The 26770-nt window shown below is 49.7% G+C and overlaps 2 protein-coding genes and 2 long non-coding RNA genes across 4 annotated transcripts; 2 read left to right on the top strand and 2 right to left on the bottom strand.

Annotated features, from left to right (window-relative positions):
* Nucleotides 1-6854: 6854 nt before the first annotated feature.
* On the bottom strand, nucleotides 6855-8655 carry LOC115598434. Its single transcript, XR_003987648.1, has 3 exons — nucleotides 8471-8655; nucleotides 8158-8267; nucleotides 6855-7272 (listed from the first exon to the last, which is right to left on the bottom strand). It is a non-coding gene; the product is annotated as an uncharacterized LOC115598434 (long non-coding RNA).
* Nucleotides 8656-8929: 274 nt separating this feature from the next.
* Nucleotides 8930-13450, top strand: FOXA1 (forkhead box A1). The gene is made up of 2 exons (XM_008505221.2): nucleotides 8930-9275; nucleotides 11770-13450. The coding sequence occupies exons 1-2, from the start codon at nucleotides 9204-9206 to the stop codon at nucleotides 13021-13023; spliced, it is 1326 nt and encodes a 441-aa protein (XP_008503443.2). The 5' UTR covers nucleotides 8930-9203; the 3' UTR covers nucleotides 13024-13450.
* A 5419-nt stretch (nucleotides 13451-18869) lies between these two features.
* Nucleotides 18870-21348, top strand: LOC115598433. The gene is made up of 3 exons (XM_030451908.1): nucleotides 18870-18954; nucleotides 19117-19291; nucleotides 20823-21348. The coding sequence occupies exons 1-3, from the start codon at nucleotides 18870-18872 to the stop codon at nucleotides 21292-21294; spliced, it is 732 nt and encodes a 243-aa protein (XP_030307768.1). The 3' UTR covers nucleotides 21295-21348.
* A 2688-nt stretch (nucleotides 21349-24036) lies between these two features.
* Nucleotides 24037-25878, bottom strand: LOC115598468. Its single transcript, XR_003987681.1, has 3 exons — nucleotides 25808-25878; nucleotides 25438-25560; nucleotides 24037-24285 (listed from the first exon to the last, which is right to left on the bottom strand). It is a non-coding gene; the product is annotated as an uncharacterized LOC115598468 (long non-coding RNA).
* Nucleotides 25879-26770: the final 892 nt, after the last annotated feature.

The raw sequence follows: 26770 nt of genomic DNA, 5'->3' as shown, positions 1-26770 counted from the left end.
TGTTGAGAGAGTTGGCTGATGTTATCACCCTACCACTCTCCATCATTTTCAAAAGATCATGGCTAACAGGAGGGGTGTCTGAGGACTAGAGGAAAGCCAGTGGCAGTCCAGTCTTAAAAAAGGGCAAGAAGGAAGATCCAGGCAACTACAGACCAGTCAGCCTCACCTCCATCCCTGGAAAAATGATGGAGTGGATCATTCTGGAGGTCATCTCTGAACATATGGAGAAGAAGGTTATTAGGAGTAGTCAGCATGGATTTACCAAGGGGAAATCATGCTCGACTGATCTGATAGCATTCTATGATGACTGAATAGCTAGATGCTGGGACACCAGTGGATACAGTCTACTTTGATCTTAGCAAGGCTTTTGACATAGTCTCTCATAACATCCTCATGAGCAAGCTCAGGAAATGTGGGATAGAAGAATCTGCAGCAAAGTGGATTAAGAACTGGCTACACAATAGAACCCAAAGAGGGGTGATCAGTGGTATAGAGTCCATCTGGAGACCTGTGAGTAGTGGAGTCCCCTAGGGATCAGTGCTGGGTCCAGTCCTGTTCAACATCTTTATCAATGGCCTTGATGATGGGACAGAGTGTCTTCTCAGCAAGTTTGCTGATGACACAAAGCTGGGAGGACTGGCTGACACTCCAGAAGGCTGTGCTGCCATTCAGAGACCTAGACAGGCTGGAGAGTTGTGCAGGGAGAAATTTAATGAATTACAACAAGGGCAAATGTAAAGTCTTACATCTAGGTAGGAACAACCCCAAGTACCTGTACAGGTTGGGGTCTGAGTCTGTGGAGAGCAGGGGAAAGAGACCTGGGGGTGCTAGTGGACAGGAGGATGAGCATGAGCCAGCAATGTGCCCCTGTGGCCAAGAAGGCAAATGGCATCCTGGGGTGCATTAGAAGGGGGTGACTAGCAGATTGAGAGAGGTTCTCTTCCCTCTCTATTCTGCCCTAGTGAGGCCACATCTGGAATATTGTGTCCAGTTCTGGGCCCCTCAGTACAAGAAGGAGAGGGAACTGCTTGAAAGAGTCCAGAGCAGAGCCTCCAAGATGATTAAAGGAGTGGAACATCTCCCTTATGAGGAAAGGCTGAGGGAGCTGAGTCTCTTCATCTTGGAGAAGAGGAGAGTGAGGGGTGACCTCATCAGTGTTTATAAATAAGTAAAGGGAGAGCCATGAGGATGGTGCCAGGCTCTTCTCAATTATTCCAAATGATAGGACAAGAGGCAACAGATCCAAGCTTGAGCATTGGATGAGCATAGGATGATGACGAGGAAATTCTTTTTAATGTGAAGATGACAGAGCACTGGAACAGGCTGCCCAGGAAGGTTGTGGAGTTCCTGCAGGTGACCCTGCTCTGGCAGGGGGTTGGACTCAATCTTTCGGGGTCCCTTCCAACCCATAACTTTCTGTGATTCTGTGGTTTTGGTTTTTTTTTTCCTGTGATCAATCCATACTGAATCCCTTGTGCAGTAAGCAGCCCTAGGAAGGTTTTGTAGAATTAGTATTATAAATAACACCTCCAATCCCTTTGTGAGTGTTGAAAGTATTGTCATTCTTCTAGTCACTATATCCTATCTTTGATCCATAACAAATATTCACACCCAGCTCTACTAATCTCCATCATGATTGTGAGATATCTGTATTTGTAAGTACTACACCAGCAGAAATAGTTAAAATTTTTCTTCCCCCTGTGATTTTAGGCTTTGCTTTTTCTCCTCATTGAAAATATTTATAATGAGAATATCAATACAATGAGAAAATTACTTGGTCTTTTGAGTGATCATGAATCCCAAGTTCATTTTTTAGTATGACATTACTGTAATATTTCTAGATATGTACCATTTTGTAATATAGCACAAGAGAATAGCAGGAGTTACTTCTTGAAGCCCATCATGCGTAGCCTCTTCACTATAGGCACAAGGTCAGAGACACTCCTGACTTTGAATAAGGCTGTAACCAATAAATAGAGAAATTGCAGCTAAACACCTGCCAAAGTCTTTTCTGGGCTCACCCCTTTACTTGCTTTAGTTTTAAAATTTCTTCATATTACCTCTGCTCACCATTGTCTTCCAGTTAAAACAGCAGATTTTCCAGCTGGTTATTCCAGTCCACTCTTCTGTTTTCTTCCACACTCTTCAATTCTCTTAGGACAACAGCTTGACTGTGGCTATGTACATGTAGATATATACATGTATGTATGTATATCTCATAGGCTACACAGATGAAGACTCGGTGTTGGAGGACTTAGAAATCCTATTTAAATACAAGAAAAATCTTCACAACTGATCAGTTGCTTCATCAAAAGGAAATGTCCTGCACAGTCTAAGGAGAGATATCTGCAGGGGCTGAAGTTCCAGCCACCTCTAAGACTAATGGTAAAAAGACTTAAAGGATTTCTGGCACAAGATGAATGGTGACGGGAATATTTCTAGATACTGATGCCAAAAGGGGAAGATTATTTGTGCGGTGGGTGATAGGAAAGCCACTTGATGAGCTATTAGATTGTTGGGGTGGAAGAAAGCATCTCTGTCTTTTAGAGGGACTGAAGGAAAAGTCAGATGTTGGATTCCCTCCCAGTCATCCCACCTTACATCTCTGACTGAAAAGAAGTAAACATGAAACTACATGCACTGCAGAAATACTTGTTGGCTGGGGAGGCGTGATGGGGAAATTAATTATATGTGGTTCTTCTTTGTCTCACCAGTAGCTACACAGAGAACCGAGCCCACACTACAGTGGAAGGGAAAGCACACAGTGAGCTAAGTGACTTCTTGATGCCATTCCCTTAAATCTGCTCAAAAGGGAGATTCACCCTTGAAATGCTTCAAGCAGCAGCAGGTGCTTAGGCTGGCTGCTGGAAATAACAACCACTCTCCAAAATACTGAACAACTGCTGCTCCTAAGGAGTCTTAAAATGTTACTGAATCCAGACCTTTCTTTACTTCCCCACTGACACTAGTTGACTATGCTATTTTATAGGTCTTGCTGACAATTTCAGAGTTTTACCAGTTGATCCTCACATTCTCACATTTCACTGTGAAACTAGGGGTTGTGTTACATAGGGCCTCTGGGCATCCTTTTCCAGGGCAAACATCATTTCTACTAAACATGGGTTACTGTATATCCCCTGGCTGAATACTTGTGTTCATTCTGCCACACATCCCACAGTGTCTGGCTCTTCTTGTTCATACAGCTCAAGAAAATGTGCAGTTAATGCAGCCTGAATTAATTTATGCTCTAGGAACTGCAAGATGGGTAAAACTGTGAAACTGCTCCCTGGGGAGGAGTTTAAATTAGCCATTCTTGATTTTGTACATTTGATTCTTCAGAAGTGAAACCAGCCAAAAAAGCTATTTCTAATGGATGCTGGTCTCTTCCATGCTTTTCTGTAAAACTGCTGTAGAGACAGAGACAACAGAATGAGTAATTCTTTGCCATTAAAGAAGAGCAGAGCTTAAAAATATGGTGCTATGCAGCAAAAAAGTACAAGTTAGCAAACCAAATCCACTTTCTGAGAAGGAAGAGCACTTTGCAGAAGAACTGGAGGGTTATGTTGACACAGCTATTACAAGAGGTCCATCAGCTCTCTATTTCCTGTCCAGTACAAAACAAAACAAGTAGCAGAGCCATTTCCTTTTTGTATTTCAGTTAATCATAGCATAAAACACCCATTAATTGAAACAGATACCTATGTGGCTGCTCTTGAATCAAATGAGAAACATCGAGTGCATTTTTTTTTTACATGAAGTTAGTAAAACACACTTGGGCAATCCACTACAGAGTTCTGAAAGCAGAATCCACACGTCTAACTGCATTAGCAAAATAGAGTGATAATATCCAATAGACCATGATTTACCTAGTTAAGAATTATTTTCCTACACTAAAGTAAAAGTAAAGAAAAAAAAAAGAGGCTTCCTTACTGGCAGCACTGCCACCATTGGATATTAACTTAAATTTTTCATTTCATTCCTCGTCCTCCTTAACTAGTCCGACACATGAGTATTTTTGAGGGAGAGGTATTAATTTTTATGTCAGTGATGTTGCTCAAGTCACTGCATGTACGCTGAATGATGCCTAGAAAAATGAAATATAATGAATTGCACTACAATTAAAAAAAAAAAAAACAAACTAAAATTAAAACTAAATAAATAAAATCCGGTAACGGAACGTTGGGTGGCTGCAACGAGCCACCCAATGTCTCCGGCGCCTTGTATAGCTCCGATGAAAGGCACACCCTGAGTGTGACCTGTGAGACCCCGGCAGTCCCGGCACTCCCGGGAGCGCTCCCGGTGCCCGAGGGTGCGGCAGACTGTGTCTCCGGGAGGGTCACCCTCCGCCTCGCTCCAACCAGCAGCTGGGAGGCACTGCCCGCGGTCGGGCCGCTCCGGAGTCCATGCGCCAGGCTGCGGGTGGCTGAAGGTGCGAACGACCCGGGGCCCAAAAGCAGGCGGTGAGGAGGCAGGGCAGGGTGGTGAGTCGTGCGACCCCCCTTCCCTCCTTGACAAGGACGGGGAAGCGGAAGGGCACGTCTAGTCCGGTCAGGAGGATCCAGACCACGAAGTCCTGAGGAGGAGGAGGAGGTGCAGAAAGAAAAGGGGATGCCCCCTCCTACCTCGGGTCGGTCGGGGGAAGGGTGTCGCTTGGTCGGACATAAGAAAAGGTCACGCATCAAAGGCTCCGAAGCAAGCTCTGACCCCATGCAGTGCCCTCACCTGCCCAGGCGCTGCTCTTAAGAAAGGAAAAGGTAAACGCCAGCTTAACGCATCGAACTGGCTGAGGAACTGCGGGGACCGGGGTCGCGGTAGCGACCGCCTCGCCAGGGTGTCCTCCGGGCAGCAGGACCCCGAGTGGGTCCAGGGGACCCCACGGGCTCTTCTCTTTGGGGGCTCAGCTGCAGAAAGAGAGACAGGGGTGCTCTGCCTGTATGAGGCGGGTAGAACAAGTCCCCCGACTCTGCCGTCGTCTCGACGGGGTCGCTCCGGATCGAGAGGAGCTCTCCGCAGTCACTGATCCCTGTTCTGGGAGCGCCCCGGGGCTGCTCAGGCTCCCACCCCGTCCAAAGGACTCGGCTCTGGTTGGCGGCACGTTCCCACCCGTCTACTGTTTGCTCCCTTGGATAGGGGAGGATTTCGGGTTAGAAACAGATAGGAAGAGGGATTTCCCACCGCTGGGAGAGATGGATGGGCAAGGACAGGGAGAGGATGGAAGAGGCTGGGGTGTCCCACGGCATTTGAGTACATCCGCTGCACAAGGTTGGGTCGGACTGGAGAGCCGGATATCAGCGACCCTCCGCAGGAGACAGATACGGGGAAAAGAAGACTGTGCAGTGAGGAGCAGGGAAAGCGTCTTGATGTGGAGATAACCTCACAGCTCTTTTCCGAGCTAAACGTCTACTCCGCACAAGAACTATCGAGAGACTCCCGGACAGGAGACGATGACATTTGAGTAAAACTAAATAAAATATTGTAAATGAAACCGAAAGGATGGCCGGCAGACGCTGCCTCTGCCAGGGGAAAGGTGGTGCGTACGCTGGAACAGACTAAAGCAGCGCTCCACGGTTATAAAGTCCCTCCGACCCCATTGGCCACCCGCCCCCTGCCTGGGACGGTGCCTGCGGGCGGCGCTCCCGAGCAGCGGCGGGCAAGGGGCGCCGGGCAGGACCGTGGCCGGAGCAGAGGCCGAGGCCGCGCCCCGCTGCTGCCTGTGGACTCTTCCCACGGGCGATGCCCCTCGGCCTGGCTTAACAGCCGGTACCCCTCAGTGATGCCCTTCCTCAAAAGCGGTCACTTGCTGAGCGGTCTTTGAGGGGGCCAGCTCTCACTGCCAGCGCTGGTAGCACGGGCTCCTGTGGACGTCCTCCTCTGGCTCCATACACAGATGAACCACACACAGTTTTAGGGCAGTTAATGAGTTTCCCTCCTCGGCAGCACGTACAGGTGGATAAAGGAACTGAGACCGCTCCCATGTAGACGGGGAAAATACAGCTCACCTCAGCCTGGTTTTCTCCAAATTGCACAAACAGCTTTTGCTGAAAATAATTTTCAAAATAAAGTATACAGCTCTATCAGAAACTGGAGCTACTCTAAGGAGAGCTGGGGAGAGGTTCTGTGTAAATTGGGCCTGAGTTACCATCCCGGAGTCTAGAAAACGAGTAAGTGGCTAAACTCGTGGGGAGCTCCTGCCTGCCATCACACGTCCTCTGTCCTAGGAGAATCCTTCCCTTCCCGTTGAGCCTGCTGCAAAGGGTACAGACAAATCACGCTGGACTCTGGAAGCATCCCATATAGTGCTTCGCAGAGGCTCAATCGCGGAACAAGGGCAACTGCCTCAATAACCTCCTTTTTCTGTCGCAACGGATAGAGCTGCCGCTGCCCTCCTCTTCACGCTAGGAAGACTTTTCTTCACTAGGGCTGCAAACTCCAGTAGCTCAGGCTGAAGGGAATTTCCAGCAGCCGAAACGTTCTCTGGAATTACAGATAGGAACCCGTCTGTGCTCTCACCTTTAGGAACAGCCTTGGAACAGAGGGAACCGAGCCCAAAGCAGGGGCCGGACAACAGGAGGCGCTGCGGCTTTGCACAACCCCCGGCATGGCCGCCCGGCCCGACCCGGCCCGGCCCTGGGCATCCTGGAGGGGGCGGCCACCGTGGACAGTGGCTTTGCCGGACGCCACGTCTGCTCCGCCCGGAGAAACGCCTCCGCGGTTCGTAGCAGCATCCGATAAGCGTGGCCGGCTTCGTGCCTGCTCTTTTTTTTTTCCAGGTACGGAATGACCCCTTACGTGGGCTGCCCGACGTCCCTGCGGGTGTTGCCCCCGCAGAGCTGGGCTCTGGGAAGTAGGGCAGCACCGCCCCGAGGTCAGCCGGAGGGGAGGTTGCAGCCAGCAGAGTCGCTGGGACAGCTACAGCGGTCCCAGTCTCGTCGCATGCAGCGGCAAGGAACCCCACAGACCTCAAGTGCTGAATTAAACAAGCCACCACAGAAGGGGGTCTTTTTTCAGACTTACAGACCACTTCCATTAATGATAGAAGCAGGGTGCATATATGAAGACCGCAATTGTAGTATTTCTTAGAGTTTTCCACTGAGTTTTGTTCAAATTTCCATGGGTGTAGTTTGACCGTTTGAGAAATCAGAGGTTTAATCCAGTGCTTTTATCTATTTCCTTCAAGAGACGTTTTCTTGTTCTCATCTGCTGATTCCAGAGTTCTGTTTGTTTCGAGGATTTGACTTAATTCTGTTACCAGATTTAAAGAAAGAAGGACGACTAGGGAAAAAACAAAGAACGGGATAACAGAAAACGCACTTGGAGGACAAGTTACAACATATTTGTCGAGGCAGAGATATGCTATATCTTGTCATTTGAATCCTGGGTCTCTGTATAAGAAATTTTTAAATCGTGTTTGTGAGGGTGACGTTTTCGCAGACCACTGGCGGACAAATCACTGAGGAAAACAATTGTGATCCTCCTGAACGATAAACATGCCAGGCAGAAACTCAGCCCCCGATTTGCATTTTAAGTTTGTGTTGTATGATACGCAAGCTTTTTCAAAATCCCAAGAAACTTTATTTCCTCTTCAAATTCTCATTATCCGGAAAGTAATTTGAATTTGTGATGTTTTATTTGTTTGTTTGGTGGTGGCATTTTGTTTCGATTTGGTTTTCGTTTGGTTTTGTGGGTTGTTTTTTTTTGTTTGTTTCTTTGGTGGTTTGTTTGTTTGTGATTTTTTTAATATGGGGTGATAAAAGTTCTAGTAACTGAATAGGAACTGAACAGGAACATAAAGGATAGACATGAGAAACCCAAGAAAAGTATATGGTTTTAACGTAAGCTTGAAGAACCAGACAGGATAGGAGCGGAAGGAGCAAATGCTCGATCCGTCTACAGAGATTGAGAGATTCCCTTCATAATAATAAAGAATGTTGTCTTATGTCAGAATTTTTTTTCTGTGTTGCCCCCCTTTAACTTTTACTGGCCTCCTCCTCCCCTGTTCGTGCGAGAATAGGGTTAATGGGCAAGAAGTTGGTATGAAGATGCCTGCTACTTATTATTGCTAGTCCTGGGTGCCTAGCACCAGGGAAAGCTTCCAGCGGAGCCTTCTGGGCTGGAGGCTTTCCACAGTAAAGATATAAAATGGTTCCAGTGACTCACCTGATGTTTGCCAAGTGGAGGTTAATATCGGTGGATCCGCATTCAACCCTCTGGCCGCCTTTACTGGGTGGCTGTAGTGTTATGTCTCAGCGCCGTGACTCACATGGTTTCTAAATGTAAGGCACCAGAGAAGAAATATCATCATGACCATCTACATAGGAAAGCAGCCCCGTTCGAAGGGCTAGGTTCAGCCCATGAGGAGGTTGGAGGGCTCTGGAAAGCACGAAGTCGAGCCCTCCTGCTCTTAGCCCGGAGCGCTGAACCCTGTCCGCCGCCCCGAGGGCGCCGGGAGCCGGGGGCTCCGCGGTGGTACCTGCAAGGACACCAGCTTTGAAGCGAGAGGCGGGAGTGGGGGGAGCGGGGGGACCGCAGGACTAGGGACTTTGGAGCACGTCCCGGCCACCAAGTTAAAGGAGCATCTACTGGACTTCAGTAAATATTGCCCCTAATCTCAGGGGTTTAAGGCTGGATGGTCTTTTGCATTCTCTTCAAACAGAGGGGGCTGCCCTTCCCTTATCTACCTCATTTAATTTCCACCGATCCTTCCTAGCATTTGTCCCGTCCATCTGAAAGGAGGTGTCCGTCACCCCCCCTCTTTCCTGCTCTCCCCCCACCCGTCGTCTCTCCTTGCCTCACAAGCTTAAACCAATTACGCCGCCTTTGCAAATAAAGTGCCGCCCCGGGGGGAGTTGCAGGCTAGGGGAACTGCCTTGTTTGCAGGTGCATCTCCGGCTTTGTAGGTGCGAACGCCTTTGTGCGGCGGACAAATGGGGAGAGGAGGAGGAGGAGGTGGGTACTCTGCGACGTAAGATCCACATCAGCTCAACTCCACTCACATCCCAGCCGGCACTTCCTCACTTTCTCAACTGTCTCGCCCCACACCGCTCCCTGCCTCCTTTTTGGCTGGTTATAGAGGAGAATTCAGCACCCCCCGCCCCTCCCAAGAGCTGGCTTCCTGCTAGGTCGGGCTTTCGGGCTTTTTTCCTGCTGCCCGTCGCTCGCTTACAAGAGGGCTGAATGGTTACACCGGGCAGGTTGGCTCCATAATGTTAGGGACTGTGAAAATGGAAGGGCATGAGACCAGCGACTGGAACAGCTACTACGCCGACACTCAGGAGGTGAGTAAATCCCAGGGTCTGGCTACGCTGGTGCCCCTCTGCAAGGGGGAGGGGAGGGTAAAAGGGTGGGAGAGGGGGGAGCTGGGAGTCTGGTGGGGGGCAGCAATCGAAGGAATCGGTTTGCGCTCCAGGTCTGCCAGAGCAAACGTGCCCCCCCCCTCCCTTCGGCGCTGAAAGCCGACCAGACTTCCCCGAGGAAAACACGGTTTCCGAGAGCCCAGGGGGGTTTAGAGGGAAATCTGGGGAGGCTGCGAGCTCGCCGAGGGGTGGCGGGGAGCCGGGGGCAGCCCTTAACCTCATCTAAAAGGCGTAATCTCCGTTTGCGGCGCACACAAAAGCTCCCCGTAAACTCTTGGCTCGGGGCACAGGACTCGCCGCGCTGCTGGCCCCTGGCTCCTTCCCGGCAGATGGAAGGGGGCGAAGGAGACAGTCCCTAGCGTGTCCCAGGACGGGGGCAGCGCCGTCTCCAGGCTCCTCTGCGGGTCCGACGGACTCTCTGCTCGCCGTCGCCGGGGGCCTCACCTGATAAATCCGGGTGAAAAGAACGGAGTAGGGGAAAATAGCCGTTTGTTCGTACTTTGCTAGAGGGGCTGCTGCGGCGTGCGCTGCTGCCGCGGGCCGGCGGGAGGCGCTGCCGGTAGCAGCCCGGGGAGCTGGGCCGGGAGGGGGCCCTCACCAGCTCCGCCGCACCGGCCCCTCACCGGCACCGGCTCCGTGGCCCGGCCCGGTCCGTCCCGCGGCATCCCGGTAGGCTCTTCCGCTCACCCCTCCCCCGCGCCTGATTGAAAACGTGGTGCAAAGCAGGGGGGAGAGAGCGACACAAGAAGCTCCAACAACTCAGGCAGAGGATAGGGCCACGGAAGCGCCTGGAGCCGTCCCCGGCGTGGCGCCTCGGCCCTGCGGGCCCGAGGTTCGCACTGTGCCGCTGCTGCTCTGCAGAGGCAGAAGCCTGGAGCCAGAGGCTCCAGGAGCAGCACCGCCAGCACGCCCTGTGATTCCCGCCCGGGAAAGAGTAGTTTCAAGGAAGTGTGATAGCGAGGCAGGCACCTAGGTGTGCGCACCCGGGCATTGCATCAGCACACCCGGACACACAGCTCCACAGTCCCCACGCCTCGTCCCGCCACCTCGGAGCTGGCACACATGCGGGCAGAGGCAGATACGTGTCACCCTGCTGGCATCATATTTAACAGGAAAGGGCAAATAAGGGTCATCCTAATTATGTGCCGTTTCCAGACTCATTTATCCTCCCCGTACTCATTACCCACAAACATAAAGTTAAGCGACCTTCACTATTGTTTTTGTTTGGAGTTTTTAATGGGTTTTGTTTGGTTGGTTGTTTTTTGTTTGTTTGTTTTGTTTTTTGAGATTTTTTTTTTAGCTTCTGTCTTTTCTCATCCCACGTTATTTGAATTAGTGAATGGTTGCAAGGTGGAAAACCCATCCACCTTCTCCCATCTCAAATAATTAATGTTATCCCCTAAATTAAAAGCTCATTTATATGGTAGTGGAATTTCTAGTGAGCAGGGATTAATTTCATAATTTTAACCACTACCTACATATCTTTGCTGTATTGCCTTTTTCGAGGTAAACTGGGACCGTCTTTCTCTCTCCTCTGAATTTAGGTGCCGTAAGGGAAAGCACAATTTCATGTTCTCTGGCTGTGCCTTTTTTAAGAGTTGTGTTATGTGGTAGGGTGCTAAAATTTTTGCACGTCGGGCAATTGTAGAAAATCTTAGGCAGGGAAAGTTCAGCCTACTCGTACTTTGAAGAAGTTTTTTTGTTTGTTTCTTTGTTTATTTTGGTTTGCTTTTTTCTCTTTAGTTCAGAGACTAACGATAAAAAATACAGACAACGGGGAAGCTTTCCATAGATAAAACGCACGGACGCTAGCTGTTTGGGTTTTTTTATTTTGGGAAAAAATATTACCGCATCTTGTGAAAGAACAGAAATTTAAATCAGTGCAAGGTGGGAGACGTGCGCGAGACTATTCTAAGAAACCGCAGGCAGTTGAATTTCTCCTCAGTTTGGACAGTGCATGTCAGTAAATTTCAATGATCTGAAGAGTTAAAGCACTTAGCTAGCTACACAAAACCAGCAAAATGGCAGAAATACTCCCGGAGGAAACCTCCTCCCGGGGAAGACAGAGCCGCAGCCCAGCTCTGCGGTGCTGCTCCGTGAAGGCCGTCGGTCCGGGCGCCCCTGGGGTCCTGGCACAACCGCTCAAGCCGAGGCACGTCGGTAAAATGCGACCGAGAGGACCCACTCTGTGTCTATCTTTAAACACATATAAAACTGAATTAAACTTTTTCATGGCACCGGCGGCCTTTCCGTGCGGCGTTTGGAAAGCGAGTTCCAGTGTGCCAGGGAAGCGGACGACGTCCGGCGGCAGCACGCTTGCACGGCTCGCTGGACAGGACAGGCGATCCGGTCCCGCCGGGGTCTTTTTCCCTTCCTCCATGTCCTCTAACACCCTCTCTCCGTCTCCCTGCTCTAGGTCTATTCCTCGGTGCCCGTGAGCAACATGAACTCGGGGCTGGGCTCCATGAACACCTACATGACCATGAACACCATGACGACGAGCGGCAACATGACCTCCAGCTCCTTCAACATGTCCTATGCCAACACGGGGCTGGGTGCCGGGCTGAGCCCCGGCGCCGTGGCCGGCATGCCGGCGGGCTCGGCGGGGCCGGTGAACGGGATGCCGGCCGGAGTGGCCGCCATGGGCACGGCGTTGAGCCCCGGCGGCATCAACGCCATGTCGGGCCAGCCGGCCCCCATGAACGGGCTGAGTCCCTACGGCGGCATGAACCCCTGCATGAGCCCCATGGCCTACACCCAGTCCAACCTCGGTAGGACGCGTGACGCCAAGACCTTCAAGCGGAGCTACCCCCACGCCAAGCCACCCTACTCCTACATCTCCCTCATCACCATGGCCATCCAGCAGGCGCCCAGCAAGATGCTGACGCTGAGCGAGATCTACCAGTGGATAATGGACCTTTTCCCCTACTACAGGCAGAACCAGCAGCGCTGGCAGAACAGTATCCGCCACTCACTCTCTTTCAACGACTGCTTCGTCAAGGTGGCCCGCTCTCCCGACAAGCCCGGCAAGGGCTCCTACTGGACCCTGCATCCCGACTCCGGAAACATGTTTGAAAACGGCTGCTACCTCCGCCGGCAAAAGCGCTTTAAGTGCGAGAAGCCGGCGAACAGCAAAACCTCTCAGGAGGGCAGGAAAGATCAGGCCGGGGCCTCCAGTTCCAGCTCCAACTCCCCCCTGCACAGAGGCCACAATAAATCCGTGCAGTTGGACACCGCCACTTCCCTCTCCAGCTCCAACCCGTCCGCCAGCCCCCAGTCTATGGACCACACAGGATCGAGCACGGAGCTTAAGACCTCGGCCTCGACTGCCTCTTCCACCATCAGCTCCGTCCCCACCTTGGCCTCCGTCCCGCACCCCCCTCACTCCTTAGCCCACGAACCCCAGCTCCACCTCAAGGGAGATCCCCACTACTCCTTCAACCACCCCTTTTCCATCAACAACCTCATGTCCTCCTCGGAGCAGCAGCACAAGCTGGACTTCAAAGCCTACGAGCAGGCGCTGCAATATTCCTCCTACGGGGCCAGCATCCCCGGTGGGCTGCCTCTGGGCAGCGCCTCCATGGCGGGACGGAGCAGCATCGAGCCTTCGGCCCTGGAACCCTCCTACTACCAAGGTGTGTATTCCAGACCCGTGCTAAACACCTCCTAGCTCTGCACCCCCCGCTGCCAGGGCTGACCCCTTCTTCCCTTTCACCCTCTTCCCATTTCCTGGCTTCCCTACCCTATTTCTCTCTCCTGCGACAAACCGAGGTGTTGCCGCACGCTGTGTGCAGAGGACTGTTACTTTTTAATTGTCTCGCAACCCGTTGTGTGTTGTTATGATCCACCACGACCTCCTGCAAAGCCAGCCACGTCCTGCTTGTACATACCCCCCCGCACCCCCGCTGCCCAGCCCCGCTCCCCGGAGAACCCCAACAAGCTTTGCAGGGTGTTACTAAAAAGAAGAAAAAAATGTTGAGCTTGTAAAGTACTTGTTCGTGCTTTCCGCCCCCCACCCTTCCCCCCCTTCCGTGCTCTATAATCTCATGTGAGTTTACAGGTATGTGGCAATACTTTAACAATACGGAGATGAAGAAGAGAGTAGACGTTTAAGGCTTTTTTTTAATTAAAAAGGCTTTGAAGGACAATACTGCTGTGAAGTAGCAAAACACTAAGAGAATCTCTAAGCAACAAGAGGACTATTTACTTTCTCGGATCATCCTTTTGATACTTGCAAAATAAACCTTCGGCTCGTACAACCCGCATACACCCAGATGCTGAGGGACAGATCCTGCACTCCTGGAGGGACCAACTGGAGCTTTGGAGTGCAGGATTCGACCCTTCTTCTCTTCCAAGTGTTACTTGTCTTGGGATGTAATATAAAGTTACAAGAGGTCACAGCCAGTTGGATATTTTTTTCTTTCCCATCTGTTACTGAAGATTCTCGTTCATCAGGAACTCTCATCAACACGTGGATGACATGCTTATTTAATTTAAGTGTCTCTTCATTGCGTACCAGATAGAACTGTCTATCTATAACAAGGTTGTTTTCCCCCTGCCCCAGGAAGCGTTGACTATTACACCGACACAAGGAAAAGAGGAGAGCTCTTTCTCCCTCCCCTTTTCCAATTTGTTTAATAAATTCCACATCCATTTTTTTTCTTGTGTGTGTGTGTGTGGCCGTTTAATTATCGCCATCGTCAGCTTGTTTCATCCAGTGTTAATGCACTTTCCACAGTTTTACACGGTGTTAGCATAGCCAGACGGGTTTTATTATTATTCCTGTTCGCTGTCTCAATGTTCTTAATTTATTGCATGGTTTATATTTTTTTTTCTTTCTTTACAGCTGGAAATTGCTTTAAATGACAGTAAAAAAAATTACACGTGAATTTAAGAAATTTTGTTAATTTTATAAATGTGATTGTAATGGAAAAATATTTTGATTTAAAACGATAACTGAGAATTTAATGCGTGAAGTATGGTTTTGATCATTTGCAGTTAAGGACTTTAAATAAATCAAATGTTAACAATGAAAGATTTCTGCTATTTTCTTTTAAAATTTCTGGGGCGAGTTACAGAGGACGGAGCTATGTGCCACGAAAGCAAACGTAGCGCTTAAAGCATGTGTGTAAAGCGGAAAGATTTGTACGGCCAAGCTTGTGCGGAGGGCTCGGGGGAAGTGTCGTTGCTGCGGGAAGGAAGGGGACGAGCCCGTAGGGTGTTTGCTGGGCGCTGCCATGCTACCGGTGTGTGATGTGCGGGTATAGATGTAGTAGTTTGGGGTTTTTGGTTTTGGTTTTGTTTGGTTTTGGGTTTTTTTTTTTTTTAAATTCACAGTGCTGTGGTAGTTTGAGAGCGAGAGAAGGAAAAAGCCACCCGAGGCGGTATAACATCCTGGGTGTTTTGCGGCCGGGGCGGCGGCAGCCAGACCCTGCTTCCTGCGGCCGGATTGGGCTACACCGGAGGGGAGCATCACTAGCACTGCCCCACCTCTCCCCGGGACACTGGAAAGGCCGGGCCAAGCTCCCAGGCCACCTCCCGCTCTGTAGCTGTGGCTCGGATCGACCCCGGTAATAACAGCACCAGCGCTGGTCGCCAGCAAGTGGCATCGTCGAGGGGCGGGGAGCTTGGGGGGGTATTATGTGTGTGTGTTAAACGTGAACAGATATCGTTATGCTTGGACGCTTTCGAGCACGGCCGCCAGATAAAAGACCTGTGTAATTCTCATAATTATCACATAATTGCCCCCTGACGAGTTAGGGACAGCAGTGACAAACTAAATTTAAGTGCCGATTTAGAAAAGAAAAGCCCAGCGTCCCAGAAACGTCACCAAATTCCTCTAGCACTACTACCAGCGAAAAACCGGAGAAAAAGTATTGGACAGTACTCCTCTGCCGCGGACTTCGCAGGAGCGGCCGCTGGCAGCCCGGCAGCGAGGGGCAGAGGTGGGAGCACGGCGCTCTCGGAAAGACGGAGACGGCTCCGGCTCCGCGCTCCGGGGCTGCGCTCGGGAGAGCGGAGATTTACTGTGGGTCCAAGAGCGGGAGGGAGAGGGGTCTTGTGCCCGGGATGCCGTGTTTGGCCAGGTACCCCGTGATCTGGATGTACGCCCCCTTCGCCCTCTCTGTGTCCTGAACTGGCAAACACTAGGAGATCCCCTGCAGCCAGGGGCAGATGCGGGTTGCTGGGCACCAAGTACGGGCAGATGGGTTCCTCTTCTTCTGACAGAAGGAACTCCGTGCGAATAGAAACAGGATGAAGCTCTTTTTCAGCGGGACTTCACTTATCTCCCACAGACTGGTCTAGAGAGAATATGCCACTGCAGAGTGGAGATACTGATATTTTCTGTGAACAAGCCCCAGGCATTAAATCAAACGACCAACAGCGATAAGGCTGCAGGTTTCACATATCAGCTGAGGAGCACACACCGTGTGTAATGGAAATATTCGGGGTGTGGGTAATAAAAGTGTTTAAGCGGACCTACGCAGCTCCAAACCTCTCATAGATAAGGAGCGGAGCCTGTCACGGATACAGCCCATGCCCCTTCACCACTCGCCATCAAGATTATATTTCTTCTCTTTCTTCTGGAAGGCAAATGGTGGATGCGGTGGCCTAACAGGGATGCGGTTCGTGTTAAAAATGCGTGTCTCCGCCGCAACGAGTGCAGATTTCTGTGATCTGGACTTAGAAGATAGAGAGGGGAGGAGAGTCCCTTGTTTTCTGTCCCGTTCCTAGCTACCCTGCTGCTGCTTTAATGCTGTGTTCAAGATAACCCCAGCTACAGTGCAAAGTAAACTAAAAGAAGAGGTTGCACCCTCCCGCACCTCAATATGTACAGATCCCTTTGTGCTGGCAGGGAAGGAGCTAGCGGGTGCGGGGTTTTTAACCGTATCGTAGGTGGTGTAGAGTCCTGCTCCGGGGGACAAAGGCAAAGCCGGGGACCCGCCAGGCTGCAGGCTCCGGCAGTCACTTCAATTTAAAAACTTCGCTTTTTCCTTCACGGCAATTATCTCCGACCGGCCACGTGCGAGGGAGAGAAAACGGCTCATTTAGCGTCATTAAACACAAGCGGGGAGTAATTCAGGGCGGCGGGGGATCTCTGTAAAGATTTACGCTGAGTTTGGGCGGTGAGAAGGGCCCCGGCCCTGGGCGGGGGGGTATTGGGGATTGGGGGGAGGTGTAGGGAGCCTTTGCAGGACGCGCTGACGGGGCTGGAACCGTCGAGGTGCTGCAGCTGCAGCGGAGCTGGGGCCGCGACTCCGCGGGGATGGGCAGGGACGGTCTCCGCAGCCGGGGGCGAGGAACCGCGGCGGATCCTGCGGTGGCACAGCGGGATCCTCCTCTGCAACGGGGATCGACAGCACTGCGACGCCCTGCAAGTGGGGAAGGATGGAACCTTCTCCCGTGGCACCTCCTCGGGGCACCTGTGAAGAGCACTTTCCCTCCTTAAAGTCGAAGAAATCAAAACAACTTCAGCCGCCCAAATCAGGGCGCGGGGAAGGTGGGGGAGAAGAAATACAATTACAAGTATCTCGTGTAGTTTTCTCAGTGCAAATGGACAAGACTGATATCTACGTCGGCAAGCGATCGGAGGGTGTACATTTATTGAAAGGAATTAAAGTGCTCGGTACTGAAAGATGAGAAAGAACATTTCCCGGTCATTTTTTTCCCTCTGAAACTTAGTTGTGTCAATAAAATATAAGTAAACCACAAAGGAACAGCACGATAAACCACTTCAGTCGTTGGCATAGCTTTAATTTTTATTATTATTATTATTATTTTCTTTTAAATGTTGAGTAGACATTAAGTACTTGACCGGGTACTGGTCCGTTAACACCAGAAATAAATCAATTTCCTCCCTGTAACAATATGAGAGCAAGTAATTCGGTTTCATTTTTACAGCGATACTGCAGATAAAACGCTTGATTGAGACAATAATGTACCATTTATTACTTCTGAAAATATATTTTTAAAAAATACACTCAATAAATATACCATTTTCGTATTCGTTTTTGTGATCATTTTAATTCATGAAGAAGCAAATTATCTTAATATAAACATGGGATAGACATGGGATATATGCCTCTCGGGAGGCATATAGATGTGTATATTAACATATATATAATTAATAGGTATTTGTTTCCAGGGGAGAGAAGTGAAAATATACACAATGCGCAATGACCAGGCGAAAATCACACCACAGTAGTGCACAGAGTGTGACCGGGGTAAGAAAGTGTACTTGTAAGTCGTCACAAAACATCCACGCTGCAATATTGTGTTAGGAAATCTAGGAAAATGGCTAACAGCTAAAATAAAAATGAAATTAGTTTGATTCTTTAAATGTCAAGGGCGTTGCTGCAAATGGATCTGGGTTTTGTTGTTCTTGTTTGTTTTTTCTCTTAATGTACACCCAAGCAGAGTAATAACTTTTTAAAAAATAAATAAAAAGACTACATTTTCTGCGATTTGCAGTGTCGAAAGGTCTTTTTCATCGGGAGAAAATAATGGAGGGAAGAGGGGAAAACAGGAGGAGATAAGAAGAAAACCTGCCTTTGTTCTCTCTGATTATTTTCTACTAATTATTCTGGCCATTGTGACAAAGTAGTAGTTAAGGATAGATTAGTGTAAATAATGTCGCATTTCACTCCCAAACGGTGCAACTCCCTGGCCCACGTCGTGCCATGGTGTTTGTGTTTCTCTCCTTCATTTCAAACAGAAACTCATTGAGATTTCAGATCTTTGAACTTTGGACGGATCAAACTGCCAACGCTCACCTGTGTCTCCAGTCATTAGGATTTAAAACATATGTACCTTAATGGCAGAATCCATTTGTCTGTAAAAGTGGGGGAAAATTGCAATCTCTTCTCTTTTCCCTACCCCAAGCCTCCTATATATAGTTGAATTCACTGTAAAGACCATTTCGCGGAATGGCGCCTCTGCTGCTGGAGCACTGCTCGGGCGGGTTTTGCCCGTATTTTAAGGGAATCTACTCGATGTTTTCTGTCGTTACTTTCCCAAACTGTTTTATTGATGGTAATCTAACTATGAAATGTTCATACACCTGCTCGTTATTTCTAGGGGGAGCTACCGGCAGAATAACAACAACAACAACAACAACAACAATAATAATAATAATAATAATAATAATAATGATGATGATGATGATGCATTGTTATTATTATTATTATATTAGTAGTAGTAGTAGTCTTGTTATTTCAGCCATGAGGCAGAACCCGAGCACTGCCGTGCCCCAGCTGCCCTGAGCGGTACCCCCTGGAGGCGGGGGAAGCTCTGAAGCGGCGCGAAGGCGACGTGGGCCCCGGCCAGATAGGGGTGTGGTGCCGCTGCCCCTCCCGGCTCGCCCTTGTCTCCTGACAGGCCCCGGTGTCCCGAGCCTTCATCAGAGGGCGGAGTTGCCCACCTGTGACCCAGCCCAGTCTGGGTTCACGACCCCGGTCCTTCGCCTTCACCGAGCCTCCGTAGGAAAGGGCAGTGGAGCGAGGGACCCCGGTGGACATGTTTCGGGTGACCGCATTTCTATTTCCGAAATCGGGCCCCGTCACAAAGTTCTTGGCAGTGAAAGGGTGCCGAGTCCGCCGTCGTTCGGGGAAAAAACATCCCCCATTGCTGGGGCTGGGGCACCCCCTTCAAGGACGGGGCACCCTCTGGCCAAGAGTAGTCAGACGGAGGTGCCCTGTGCCCCCCAGGGCTGACAGCCGCTTCGGGAGGGCTCCAGGAGCTGCCTCACGCAGCTGAGAATGAGACCCCCGCCATTCCAGCCCACGCAGCCCTAGCGGGGCTAGGGGGTGCAGAGGTCTCTCACCTCGCCCCCAGCCAGTCCGGGCACCAAGGCACAGAGCCGCCTGCCTCAGGAGCAAGACATGGCCCTCTCGCAGCAACAATTTATCCGGCAAACACCGCCTGTGCGCCTGGTACCTGTAAGTGCTCCCTAATGAATCATCTACGTTTGCAATCTACTGCGCAGAAGCTGAACTATATTTCCCCTTTTATTCCTTCTCTTCTCCGAGCCTGCACGGCGGGTTGCTAACACACATTTCCTCCGGTTATCACTGGCGGAAAATGTAAACATGTTGGTAACTAGGAGGTGGGCCTCATTCTGCAAACCGGCATCTCTCCATAGTGACTCTCAGTAATGACCTCTTTAGCATAATAAAGCCCCAGGGGCGGGGAATCTTTGAACTGCAGGGTAGGAGATGGAATAAGAGCATGTCTGAACTTATTCAAATGCATGCAACAAGTTTTCTAGTTCTAAGGTTATCTGACGTGCCCAACAGACGTTTTCCCTCTTCCTTTTTTCCTTGCCTGGTTGCTTCATCTAAGGAAGTATTTTACAAACTTCAGGTATGTAATTAAGTTATGTGAAATGGAAAGAGTAAAAAAAGTAACAAAACAAAGCCCCAACTTGACATTTAGTGGGGAAAAAAAACCACCAAAAAACCCAAAACCAAAACAAAAACAAAAAACAAACCACAAAAAACCCCACCAACCCAGTAACAGAAAGACTCATGTTTAGAAAGGGGGAATGCCCTCTCCTTCAAATACATGTCAGGAGACCTAACATCACGCTTCAGCCACCAGGAGCCCTGGCAGAATCATCTAAAAGTTTTAGCGAGGGGACTCCACACATCCACGCTTCCCTGCTCGCAGATCCTTTTTCCGTCGCTCCCGCGTCTCCGCTCACGGCTGCTCCAGGCCCCGTGGACACCCGAGCAACCCAAGAGCCATGGCACATCTCCTTGGGTCTCCCTTAAAAACACCCCCAGCGGAGCATCGGTGTCCAGAGGACGGGAGAAAAAAAGAGCCGCTAGCCGGTGCAGAGCAGAGCTTTCCCCCACCCCACCCCCCGGACAATTGTTTCCTTGAGCCCCTATTAATGCGGGACATATGTTATCCACAGGCAGTAGGCAGCGGTAAGACCTCACCATCTAACTTGTTGCTCAATTTACGAGGCGGTTCTCATCTTCTCATCAAAAGCCGCCGGTCTTTCTTCAGCCGTATGGACAAAAATGTGAACAACAATGCTCGCCTCCCTTCACTTCAAAAGCTGCCATAGCGGAGGCTACCCAGAGAATTTTCTCTCTGCCTTTCATTCCCGGTTTGAAAAAAGGCACTACAGGGCCAAGGCGCTCCTAATACTCTTTGATGGGGATTGAATTCATTATCTCCAATAACACAATTGTGCTTGGCCAACGAAAAGAGCAAAGTAATACTCATCTAGAATTAGAGAGCGGGGCTCAGAAGAAAGGGAGCAGGAGGGTGAGGGGGGTGGGGGCATTTCAAAGGAAAAGGGGAGGGGGGGGGAAGAATGAGAAAACACCTATATCGAAAATCGGCTTGGAAGGAGGGGGTCCCCAGCAGTTTAAATTACAGAAGTGTATTAAGTGGCGCATTGTATGGCTCAAGGCGCGTTGGTGGTCTGACTATGCATTCCTCCCTCCTCCGGCCGAGTCGGCACCGTTTGGGTTGGAGATTCTCTCCGGACGGCCCGGGGCCGACGGACCCCGCCGCACCACTACCTGCCTCTGCGCACCACGCCGCCCATCCCCGTGCCAGCCGGGACGCAGGCGAGGAGAACTCCCTGCTTTGGGAGAGCGGCCCCTGCACCTGCGATCCTCTCCTGCTCACTCGGAATTGGCGGAGAAAGCAGCGATGGGGAACCGCAGCAAGCAGAGATAAGCCAACCATCTCCCCCGCCTTACCCCCCGTTAGCCCGCCACCTCCAAGGACCACAAGAACACCCAGAAGCCTGTCCTCGCAGGGATCGGGGTGGGATCTCTTAGCACCATCACACACCCACACTGTTCAGGGCAAGGGGTGTGCAAACAAGCCTCACCAAAGGGCACCGGTGGCAGGAGGCAGAGCCCAGGGCACAGCGGGTTCCGACCCTTCGGTGAAAGACAAGAGATGGAGGAATGAATGAATGACGGAGCGAATGAATGAATGAACGAACGGAGCGAATGAATGAATAACACACACATAAATAAATAAATAATCAAGCACAAAAAAACCCAACCGATTGGAAAACCGCTGTGTTAATATGAGAGATTAAAATATTTGCCTGTTTGGCTTCCAGCGTAAATGTTTTCTATCGGGTGTTATCCAAACAGGCTAATTTTCAAAGCCAAGCAAAATACAGCGAGGAGCGGTTAAAGGCGTTGTACGTGTGCCGGACTGTTACGGGGCCCAGTGCGGGTGATGCGCGGGTGCGTGTCACACGCACGTTCGCAGGCGCAAAGAGCGGCGGAGATGCAAACCTCTGTCTCTGCGCACCGACACACACGCATCCATCCCGCCGCAGAAAGCCTTTGACTTCCTGAATTTCCCAGTGTCCCACCTTAGGGGGTCGAAGGAGTTTATGCCGGCGTGGAAGACCAAGGAGGAGCAGACAGGAGTGCCGGAGATGTGCTCACTGTGCTCCAGGAAAGGCTTGGAACACAAGGGTTACATCGCCGGTGTTCGCCACACCTTGCAAATGATGTCTTCAAAACTGTTACACGGAAGGGCCGAGCAAGGCTTATCGGTCACCCAGGGACCTCCTGGTTGCTCCGGGGGGATCAGGGGAGAAGCAATGAAGGGACGGACAGGGGGCACCCCTCTTTCCAAGAACCATATTGCACTCCAGGGAGAGGGAGTGCTCCCACCCTAAATTGGGAGCCGGGACCTCTCAACTGGCCAGCTGAGGACTTCACTCTGTGAACAAATAATCTCATCGCCTTCGGTGGGAGATTTGCCCCAACAAGGGACATAGAGGGAGACAGGAGGAGAACGGGACCATCTCTTCTGGTCCCTGTGGGGGTTTCTTAATGTGCATTACTTCTGACCCTGTTGCCTTCCCTCTCACAAGACAAAGCTGACCTTGACAGGGCTGTTTTTTTGTGGATCCACACTCCTCCTTTTAAACAGTCCCTGGGCAGGGGGTACTTTTTTCTTTTTTCTTTTTTTTAAGACTGTGGACTGGGAGTGCACTGATCTCAGCAGAGTCCGAGGTTCAAGGATTTCAGGATATTTCCTACTTTGTAAAGTGCCTTAGTGGTTTATTTTTATTTAAAAGGAGGGGGGCTGCTTATTTGTTTAAGCAATTTTAAAAAATATAAAATAAAGGGGTTGTTCCAAAGGAAAGCTGTAGCAAAATACTCACATCTGCTGCAAAAGCAAACCTAGTGGTGTTTCTGCTGTGGTTCATTTAGACCAAGCATACATATTAACTGTCTAACTTATGTATTTTACTGTTTGGAGTTTACCTCCGTATGCATAATGATTTCTCCAAAGTATACATTAAAATGACCACATACTTCATGTTCCAAGAATTACTTTTTACAAGTCAGATTACCTTAACGATCAATGTGCCATTTAGACTTGTACACAATAGACTTTAATTGTTACGAGGGAGCCCTTTGGTCTATGAGAAATAATTTGTTTTGTGCCATAGCACAAACAGAGGATTAGGAGTTCAGGTAAGGAATAAGCAGCAGCAACAACTTAATTCCTAGGCAACAAAGATCCTGCTTTCATGCCGGATTTCTTTCTAGCAAAAAGCAGGGCACAGCACCATCTCCAGCTTGCTGGACCAGTCAGACATTAGTTAGCCTGCATTTCTTTCTGGTTTAAATCTGCCCAGTATTTCCCACCCTTCATCCCTTCCAGGGGCCAAAAGTTGCATGTGATGATATGAAGTATGAAGTACAAATAAACATCAGAGATTGTCCAAATTAAACAGGATTATTTTTTTTTTAATATAATGATTTAACAGGCAGAAGTTGAGGGAAGCTCTGTGGATTTAATTTTTAGCATTCTGTATTTCCATTGAAACTGGTACAAAGGCAATTTAGTTTAAAAGTACCACTTACATTTGGACTGATGGTTTATTTTTTTTCTCCTGGAATCATTGGCATATACCAAATTCTGGTAGAAATTGTAAAAAACAACCAGGTTTAGGTTGGAGACCTCTTTTTCCCTTCCAGTGGATGAGTGCTGGCACAGCACTGCAGTGGCTTGACCCTTGCCCTCCTCATCTGTGGGGTGGCAGGTGGCAAGGGGTGGGGGACACTCCCTCTGTTTTTGAGTTTCAGCAGAGGGGACAACCTAAACACACAACAGGTGGGGGTGTAGCCCCTTGGAACATTCCAACCATTGGAAAAAAAACCAGCAACAAACAGACCTCAAGCCCTGACCCATCAGTTTCAATCTGTCCCAAAATGAGCCAGACCATTGCCTGTGACAGGCAGCCTCAACTGAGGGGGCTTGGAGGGAGGGGGTGTCCTTTGGGTCCCCACTGTTACCATCAAGGAGGAGGGAATCACCTGGGGGAAGCTGGGGGCAGCCTAAGGCAAACTCCTTCACCCTCATACCCCCTGACTTTGCCCCTCTCTTTTCTTGGCTACTGGGGCTCTTTGAGAACAGTGAAGGTGGGAAGAATGACTTGCTCAGACCTTGATCTCCTAAAAAACTTGTTACAAAGTGGGGACATACAAGTTGATGCAGTAAAAAACGTTTGCATGCCTGTATAAGTGCAAGCCACTAGGTCAAATGCACTTGAGAACCAAGATGGAAAAGTGAGCCAGACAAGAGATACAAATCAATGTCCTGCTGAATTAAAGCAATCTCTTAATATCTCCTTCTCCCTTTAACACCATCTTTTCTTGACTCCTCCTTTAAGAATGAAGCCACCTGAGATCACAATCCTAACACCACTAAGCAAGGCAAAGAGGTGTTAAGGATGCTGAAACATGTCTAGTACAACTCTGGGCTTCAGGCAGCTTCTACTCTTCCACTGTCAGCGGTGTAAAGTAGCCGGTGGGTTTCCTTCTGCCACTTCTAGGAACCTGGGAGAGCCCAGCCTGCTGGTCAGTTTCTTTCTCATTGGGATTTAGTCTCCCACCCACAAGAAGGGGAGCTGCTCAACGCAGACCTGCTGGAAGACAACTGCGTGAGCCTCTGCTGTGCTCAAGCCAGATAAAGGCTGGAAATACCATAGTGGCAGAAGTCACTTTTGAGGTACTTCCCGCCTTTGGTTATCAGCTCTTTAAAACAGGGACCATTGCTTCACCCTTTCACTGAGTGTTACAATCCACATGTTACTGGAATGTAGTAAGTAAATAAGACCTAATTAAATAATAAAAGTTCTAAGTATCTGTAAGAGATGCACAGAATGTTGCATGGTGGAACTACAAAAGCCACTTGGTATCTTTTAGTGGAGTTTGGATTTTTAAAACCTGTAAAAACTGCATGCATTTCCAGTCTCATCTTGGTGCCATGAAAAATTGTTTCTTTCACTATAAATACAGATTGGATACAGTATTTTCCACTTATTGTCTCATAACAGGGGTCTTTACACAGTAGAACTTTTTGGCAAATATATATTCATGTGAGAAATCAAAACCTCAGTCTACTCTTCTGGCAGATTTGACAGTAGCTTTGAATCATGGGTAAAGGGAAGACTTTAGTATGTTTTTAAGACATAAATGTATTCCAATGTGTTCCACTTTTTTATATATATGTGTATATATATATATATATATATTTGTACATATTTTTCCATTCTAGAAAGACTGGAATAGAATAAAGGCTACTGTATGTATTAATCAGAAAATAACTTAATGGAAAGGGGTAGTTTGGTTTTAAATTTGTAATTTCAGAAGAAAGGCCACTGTAGTTAGCCAGGTAGATTGCTTGTGACAGAGAAATCTAAGACCTAAAGATCAATATATATGTTTTGGATCAATTAATTCTTTACAGTCATATCCTCCAGACTGCAGCAAACGCACAGCACATGTCAATGGGGTTGTGAAATACAACAGTCCAGTTGCTATGCCAGTAATTTTAATAAGGAAAAAGTAGAGGAGGGGAAAAAACAGAAAAAACACCAGCTGTCATTATACTTTAAAAACCCCAAACCAACCAACCAAAAAAAACCTCAACAAAACAAAACAGAAAAAAAATTCTTAATTTTGCTCTGAAAGTATCAATAAAAACTTTCAATACTGAGCTGCAAAACACAGCTAAACGCCTATGAAAATAATCAATAATATACTGACACAGGAAGATATAGAGCTCTTTAATTTACCGAAGACACAGGCTGGAGATCTCCTCATCTGCAAGGACCTGTGCTCTATAGGCTTTGCGGTTTGGCACATGCAACACGCCTGGGCCAGTATGAAAGGAGCAGGATCACTGGGAAATTAAAGATCTACGTGGAAAAAAAAAAAAAAGAAAAAAAAGTTTATCCCAACTGGTTTAATTACAAAATTACTGCTCTATTTACTAAACACGGGGGATTCTCAGAATGATCACAGGAGGAATTAAAGGTCGGGCCACCCATTTGCAGTTGCAACAGGCAAAAGGCAGCAGGCTGGTTCCCCCGGCGCCCTCCCCGTCTCGCCGGTTTCAGAGCGGTTAATGGGGTGTGGGCTGCTACCGGCAGCGGGGGGGATTACCGGTGCCGGAGCAGTGGAGGCAGGGAGGCTGCAGCCGGGGACGGTGGGGACGGAGAGCGGGCGGGCCGGGAGCCACCCCTTGTGCAGCGGGGGGAGGTGGCGGGGCCGCCCTCCTGCCCCCCGCTGCAAAGCGCTGGGGAGCGAGAGAGGGATCTGGCACATGTGTCAGCCTGTGGCTGTGTTGAATCCCCCCCCTCACCAACTTAAAACAACGTCTCAGTACCCCTTTCCCCCACAGGCCCGGTTGCTGAGTCAGCCCCGGCCCATCCCTGCAGGCAGAGGCAGGCCAGGTAGTCCCCGCGGGGCGGGCAGCGGCCGGAGCGCTCCCTCACTCCGGGGAATTTCCTCCCCGTCCTCCTCTTCCTGCTGCCGCCGAGGCCCGCAGCCAGCTGGGGCTTAGGCTCCCCGGAGCCCTTACACCGGCCCCCGCACTCCTTCCGCGGCGCTCCGCGGGGCTGCAGGTGCCCAGACTCCGCGGTGAGGTCGCTTGTGCTGCCAGCCGCCGCTGAGGCACCTGGGCCGCAGCTCCCCGGCGGGCGGATCTCTACCAAAAACTGCCTACCTGCCTGCAAGGTTATTTTGTTTTTAAGCACGACTTCCGCTGATCATTAGTTTCTCTAATGAGAAACCTTCTCTATACCACCTCATCCAAGTTAGGCTTACTTATATGCCAGCGGCCCCTCACCATGAAACCACTTCCATGCCAACGGGTTTGCAGTGTGTGTGTGAAAATGCCAGCCTCATCGAGGGTGGATGTGAAATCTGATCTTGCTTTGGGTTCAACTGAAAGACCAAAATGATTCATGCTTGACCGTGTCTCCTTGATATTTCTTTTTTTGTTTTTTCCTGCTTCCTCTCTCTCATCTCCTGGTGCACGCTTATTCCAAGGGGGTCCTTCAAACACTCCAGGAGTGTAAGAACAGTGCTATATGCTGTATTTCCTTGAAGGGTTTTATTACTAGG

The sequence above is a fragment of the Calypte anna genome, chromosome 5A (genome assembly GCF_003957555.1).
Source record: "Calypte anna isolate BGI_N300 chromosome 5A, bCalAnn1_v1.p, whole genome shotgun sequence".
In the NCBI taxonomy this organism is placed as follows: Eukaryota; Metazoa; Chordata; class Aves; order Apodiformes; family Trochilidae; genus Calypte; species Calypte anna.
The sequence above is the reverse complement of the archived record's forward strand: the minus strand, read 5'-3'. Positions and strand labels throughout refer to the sequence as shown.